Below are 7434 nucleotides of genomic sequence, written 5' to 3' on the forward strand. Positions count from 1 at the left end.
AAGACTAGAGGGAGGGCAGCTAGTCATCACCAACTCTTGGGCTACTATTTTACCAACGAATAGTGGGATTGACCGTCACATTATAACTCCACCACGGCTGAAAGGGCGAGCATGTTTGTTGTGAGAGGAATTCGAACCCGCGACCCTCAGATTGCTAGTCGAGGCCTTAACCACCTGGCCATGCCGGGCCATGTGTTTCTAGTAATGTCTTCATCCCTTTTTTTTTTAATTGCCATTGAATTGAATACTGATTTGATAGAAATGTGTCATTTTAATACTAGTAATAAAAGTATTAAACGACCTTATAACATCACATTTGTTATTTTTCTTTAATTGAACATTCAATGTTTCACTTCACAGCTTCTTCAGGAGGGTTCCACTAAAACACAAACGGTGGAACGCTCCTGAAGAAGCTGTGAAGTGAAACATTGAGTGTCGTGTTAAAGAAAAATAAATTTGGTGTTATAAGATCATTACTACTATTAAAATGTTTTTATACACCATTATATACTACTGAAATTAAATAATGAGAAATATGCCACTATTGCCTTTTAGTTTATGATAGAAAAGTTATCGTTGTTCATTTATTTATCGCTACTTAATTATTGTGTTAGGCAAAGTGTACTGTTGTTGATCAGTCTATGCTAATTTAATCGTCACTCTTCATTACATGAAAAAATATCCTTTTTTATCAATATCTTGCTCTGTTTCCAATTCTACCTGGTTATCTTTTCTCTTTGTTTTCAGTTATGTTTTCCTGCTGTTTGTATGCCAACAGCTTTATTTGATATTTAGCTCTATATACCGACATAGAAGAAAGTCAACTAAAATTATTTTGTACTAAGAACAGTAAAGGTTACATGTATACACATCACCTTAGGTTAACTCAAATTATTACAAAATACTTGCGTTACTTGTAATGCCACTAGTATACTACTTATTATAATATAAAGACATTATCTTATTTTAATTTATCAAACGAACATGGCTTCGTGGTTAGCGTATAAGACCGGGGATTCGAGGGTCCTCGGTTCGATGCAACAATTTCAGTGATGGATGCGTTAGGTTAATAAAAGTCACTTCAGCTGGCGGGTCCTGCTAACTGGTTCCCTTACGTCTGGTTCGCATTTCTAAATGTTTGCTATTTATCAAACTACGTATTTAAGGTGTCGTTCAGGTGAACGAACACATTTCTAAATTGTTAAGGGTATTCAATGTCACGAGCACATTTAACTCACTTAAGCATCTTGTTGTCGCATGACCTAAACCTTTTACTCTACCACTAGAAGCATTAAATATTTTAGGCAATAACCATACCAGTATATTGAAAATCCTTATAACTGGAAATATCTTGCTTTAATTATGTTTACTTTTCAATTCATTGAGTGTGTGTAAATATAACTTGGGCCAGAAAGTTGTAATCTGAAACGCAGATAGACCAATAATAGGATAGGTTAAATAACATTTTTATTGTTTTTTGTATTTTACACAGAACTTCTTTAATAGCTACATTAAGCCTAATAAAGTTAAGCTTTATCAAATTATTGATATAACAGAAACTAAAAGATTTCGCTTTCTGAAGAAGTGTAACACTGACATGTGTTTTTGTTATTTTTGAGAAAAGAACTTGGGGGTGGGGGACTGAAGAAAGTGCAAAACTAAAACCTCTACATTAGAAAGTTTAGTAGATAAATCTAACATTAATGAATAAACTATAAAACTCAAACTTCTGTTTAAGAATATAATAGAGAAAAAGTTGACACTATTGAAAAAGTCGTATGAAACTTATTCGTGACTTAACCGAACTAAAATCCTTAAAATCAAATCCAATAGTTCTCTTTTTTTAGTTTTAATTATTGTATTTCTTAGACTTGAGAGTAAGAAGTCCAAAACCAACACAAACAATAAAACTGATTTTCGTAAAACCACAAAATTGGTCGTTAAATATTAAAACTGATTTTCTTATAATCACAAAATTGGTCATAAACACTGAAACTGATTTTCGTACAATCACAAAATTGATTGTCAGATATTGAGAGGGTCGGTTGCTATTTTTAGGTGTAAATTTGGATATTCAGGGCAAACAACGATCAGAGGTGTTTTAATAAGAGCAGTAACAGGAAAGGTGCACAAGATGACCTTTACGAAATGTTTTAACAAAAGAAACCCTGCATAAACTTCATTAACATCTGAATGATAATTGCCAATACAACAGCACCTTTTGCTCTCGAAGAAGCGACTTTCTCCTTTTCACTTCTAATTTTCTTTGAAAACTATATTTGACCCCCCCCCTTTTTTTTCCATGATAACTTCCAATAGATATACTACTTCACATTCACTCTACTTATTGCAAAAGAAACACCTTTTCATTTGCAGATGATTGTATTAGGAAGCATAGCATTGTCTCATGGTGTTACTAAGGTGTTCTACATTTGTTTAATACCCGTTAAAACGGAAATAGAAAAAAAATGCAATTGACATTTGGTCAGAAAGAAGGAAAATATTGGCTAAAAGAAGGGGAATATTGAACAACATTCCAGTGAAAAATTTAGACAGTTCATCCTTACAAAATGGAAAACCCTAACCCACAACTATCGTTCTAATGTATTTGTAATAAATTCGAAAAATGTTTGGATGCTACCTACTCCAGATTTATCACTGACTGTATGGCAGAAAAACATTGAGTTAAACAATAAAAGTTAATGAAGAGAGACTTGTGGTAAAACGCACATTCTGTACTCGTTGCAGGTTACTTTGTGTTGTGTCAATAATAGTCTGTCATGGGATGTGCTGTAACAAAAAGTGCTGTTTCTGTCAGTAAACCAAAAGATGGAGTTAGAGTGAATGATTCTCCAGTTCCTCCTTTTGCTGATCCTCGTCTCCCCCTCACAACTAAACAACGGTTCAATATCCTCACTTCCTGGAAAGGAATAGCTCGAGCCATGGAATCCACTGGTGTAAGCATGTTCATCAAGTAAGACCCATGTTTCTATAAGTTTCTGTAATAAACATTTTGTTTCATATAGTAGAACAACAAAAGTTAAAAACGTTTTTTGTTGTTTCTTTTTTAAGCCGTGGCATAGCGGCTCATAGAACGGCTTTTAGTTTGTTTGTTTTGTTTTTATAAGTACACACTTTTAGCTCATAGCTCTGTCATCTCTTGACCGATTTGAGATCTAATTACAGTTTTAGACTCAGGAGGTCAAACACTTTCTATTGATGTATTTGACCACGCCCAAGGTCTCATAGATTAATTTATTCTAATCCTGTCTAAAGAATTTCAATTTGATGGTAGGCAGGTAGAGATCTTGATGAATAATAAAATCGAATCGAGTATATGCAAACCCCCACGCTTGGTATTGTTGGCACACAAAATTAATGCTAATAAAAAGGAAAAAAAAAAGATATCGTAGATTAATATACTCTAATCCTGCCGAAAATAATTTCAATTGCTGCGGCTATTGAGGATTCCCTCTTGTTTTAAAAGTTGTAGTATATTCAGCTCTGTCAGCAATAAGTTACAATAGTTGATTAACGTCGTTTAGTAAGTCCTTATTGCTGTATTAGGTCCAAAGTTGTAATGTATTCAGTAGTGTAACCATTCATTGCTGCGTTAGGTCCAAAGCTGTATTCAGAACTGTAAGCGAATAAATCTCGCATAATTTTTACGAGAACAGTATTCTTTTAAAAATCGATGTTTCTTTAGATAAAGAAAATTCACGTAATCTATTCGTTTGTTCAAGTCTGCATCCAAGAGAAAATTGTTAATTTATAGCTGAAGGATACACATTATATTTGATAGTGAGATCAGTGATCAGTATAGGATTAAAGCATTGCAATGGTACATTTATAAAAATACGCAGAATATATTTGTTAGTTTTGATTCTTTTTCTCGTCAAAAGTACTTTTGAGGTTTGGAAAGTCTCGACTGGGCCTAAATTTTAGGGAGAGGTGGTTAAGGCACTCGACTCGCAATCTGAGGGTCGCAGGTTCGAATTTCCGACCCACCAAACATGCTCGTCCTTTCAGCCGTGGGGGTGTTATAATGTAACGGTCAATCCCATTATTCGCTGGTAAAAGAGTAGCCCAAGAGTTGGCGGTGGGTTGTAATGATTAGCTGCCTTCCCTCTAGGCTTACACTGCTAAATTAGGGACGGCTAGCGCAGATAGCCTTCGTGTAGCTTTGCGCGAAATTCAAAACAATCAAATCCTAAAGTTTATTTTTTATTTCTGGAAGCGTCGCAGACATGAACTAACAGTATCAGTAATAACAAATACTTTTAATTATAATAAATACAAACTTTAGTTTCGTTACATTCTTCTGTACCCTCCCTTTTTTTACTTCCTGATCATACTAAGTTTCAAGACTATATCACACATAACCATCAGTCACATTCTCTTGTATCCTTCCTTTTATTTTATTTACTAATTATACTAATTTTTCAAAGTGTGTTACCCTTGGTTAGTCTCCCTGTAATTTCCTTTTTTTTTACCTCCTAATCAGACTAAGGTTTCAGACTATATCACACATAACTATAGTCTGTTTCAGGAAAATGTTGACCTTCTGAACCTGTTCAGTAAGTTCCAGTCTCTGAGCACCCAAGAATCACAGAAAGACAGCATGGAGCTTGCTTTTCATGCGTCTGTCGTTATGGCAACCTTGGACGAAGGATTGCGTGCTTTGGATCGAGTTGACTACTTTTTGGATTATTTAGGATCTGTAGGACGGTTTCACAGGAAGATAAATGGTTTCAAGAAGGAGTACTTCTGGGTAATTTTGGTGATTCGTTTTCACAGTTTGTTACGTAGATTATCCATGTAATATGTACATGAAACTTAAGCAAGGAAGAACTTGCATGATAAATACATATGTATGTTTCATACTATTTTGAACATTATTCGGAAGATATTTAGCCTACATATATAACTTTTGACTCATTTAGCGTATACGAACTAAATCATTTGACTCTACTACTCAAATCACTCGTGTGATTTCAGTTTTCATGATGATTGTTTTTATCAGTTTTGAATAAGAAATTTCTGAGAAATATGAGCAAAATTTGAACTAAACAGACTGCTTAGGTAATTTTACATTTTAACATTCAACTAATTCAGTATGGCTGTTATATTTTCTTCTCTTTCCATTTCTGTGTATATTGGTGAATAGATTTCAGCAATCCATTTTCACACATGGTTTTAGTTTTATCCTCGATTTTGTTGCATATTTTGATTTAATTATTATTCTCTAATTCAGAAAAACACATTCATGCGCATCTTGTTTATTCAACTCGTAATAAACACTACTAAAATCAACTTATTTTATTAATGTGTCAATTTTGGTATAATTTGATCTGTCGTATGTATATAATAATGTTACATATCTGCTTGTTTGTTTCCCGTAGAAATTCTTTCCGAGGATTTTCAGCAATACAAGTCTTTTCTTGATTAAACCAGTTTATTCTTCCTCGATACAAATTTTAGTACACATTAGTTCCACAATCAGTACGCTTCTCGTCACTTTAAACTTAACAACTTTTATAATATACGCTGTAAATTACAGCGATTCACAATTTCGATAACTTCGCTCTCGACGAGTGCGCAACACACACTTTACGGCTCACTAGCTCGAAACTAACAGAATTATAAATTACGCGGAACTCAAAGTAACTACTGCTTTCTCTTTGTTCATATATATCTCGCTGGCTTTCCTCTGCCAGGCTTATATACTAACGAAGAGGGCATCTCGAACACACTCGGACTTCCCCGATCATTCGAAAAACTCATCACGCACGCTGCCAGCGCCAACAGAGTCACGTGACTTCCGCTGTCGTAACAATAATTATAATTTTTAAGTTAATTTTTAAAGCTGTAGTAAAGTTATCTCAGGATTGGCTCTTTAGAACTCGGTGACTAGTTTTTTATGTAAAGTATATGGAAATTGACATAGCTTCCTTTTTTTACCGCTGGAGAAGAAACTCTTGGGTGGTAAAACAGTAATACCAGATTTTATAAACACCAAAACAGAATAAGAAATAACTTGTTTTCGTCAAAGTGTTCAGCAATGACAGAAACACGGTATCGTTTTAATTAGAAGTCTTTTGTTTCGTTTACAGGAAAGAACAGTGATGTAACGAGGGAATAACTTTTTGATGTATTTCTTAATGATAATTAGCTTTATATTAATATATATTTCCTTTCCTTTTTCTAAAGAAAACTTCAGATGTCTTGTTACTTAAAAAGTACTTTAAGGTTTGAAAGATGTATTACTATTTTTTGAAATCCTTATGATCTCAAGTAAAGTTCGATTTTTATTTATTTACTTGTTATTTATGTGTGCGTGTGCAGAAGATCGAACAACCTTTCCTGGTTGCTGTCCAGGAGACTCTAGGAGATCGATACACTTCCAACATGGAGAACATCTACAAGATAACCATCCACTTCATCTTGGAAAGTATTGTTAAAGGTTATAACCTTTCTGAAGAACCCAGAAGTGATTCTAATGTAACTGAAAATTATTCGTAAATTTTACACGTGTGTTAATTTATTAAAAGCATTACAGCCTTAATGTCATTCCATCGGGAGCATATAATTGTATTTGTTTCATACATCTTAGGCTTACGTAACAAAGTAGAACATACTTTTGGGCAAAGAGCATTAAGTTATCAAGAATTTTATATAAATTTTGTCCCTAGATTAGCAGTTACTTCACCTTGTTTGTTAGCTGTTGTTCATGGGTCATTTCACTTCACAAAGGAGCAGAAGATAAAACATAAGTATTGGCTGTAGCTTAACCGTTAATCATAGTGAAAATAAATTACTAAACGGTATTTAATACTAATAGCATGTACAGTAACCAGACTGTCATATCAATAACATATCTTGAAATGTCGTTAAGTTTAGCCTATATCGAATGTCAGTTCCTTCATTGTAAAAAGGGTCTCTCGATAGGACGTTTTTAAACGTTAAGGGTAAATAAAATATGTTATGAACCAATCGTCTTCAAGTTGAGTAAGTTTGAAAACACGTAAAGTTTTATTCTCATTATTAACTATATGTGTACCAGAAAAGGATTAACCTCTGGTAAACTAGACTGGAATATTGTTTTAGAATTGACAGTTAACACGCTCATCATGCGCCGAAATCCAGACACGATTTGTAAAACTGTTATAATTAACATAATCTATTTGCTTGCCGTGGCCATAAGGTACTGTCTTGTCTTTCTAGATTACAGTAACTAAATAAATAGGTAATAAAACCCTGTAAAACAGTTTCATTCGTCTTATTCTCTTGTCCCGTGAAAAAAACTTTATCTTGAAAATGTTGCTTCTGTTTATTTATTTGACAAATAGATGAGAACTATAAAAAACTTTTATTTTAAAAGTTCTTCCTCAGTCTGCAATATGCACTTTTTGGTTAGGGTCAAATAAAATGTTT

General features: G+C 33.7%; 1 protein-coding gene across 1 annotated transcript in view; it reads left to right on the forward strand.

The window, feature by feature from the left end:
* LOC106470256 (neuroglobin-like) overlaps positions 1-6987 on the forward strand; it is a 20082-nt gene extending 13095 nt beyond the window's left edge. The window contains exons 2-4 of the mRNA XM_013930801.2: positions 2749-2974; positions 4540-4771; positions 6346-6987. Of these exons, the coding sequence (XP_013786255.2) occupies positions 2781-2974; positions 4540-4771; positions 6346-6522 (603 nt within the window). The 5' untranslated portion in view covers positions 2749-2780 and the 3' untranslated portion in view covers positions 6523-6987. The remainder of the gene's footprint in view (positions 1-2748; positions 2975-4539; positions 4772-6345) is intronic.
* Positions 6988-7434: the final 447 nt, after the last annotated feature.

Source organism: Limulus polyphemus, unplaced genomic scaffold (assembly GCF_000517525.1).
Source record: "Limulus polyphemus unplaced genomic scaffold, Limulus_polyphemus-2.1.2 Scaffold3909, whole genome shotgun sequence".
Classification (NCBI taxonomy): domain Eukaryota; kingdom Metazoa; phylum Arthropoda; class Merostomata; order Xiphosura; family Limulidae; genus Limulus; species Limulus polyphemus.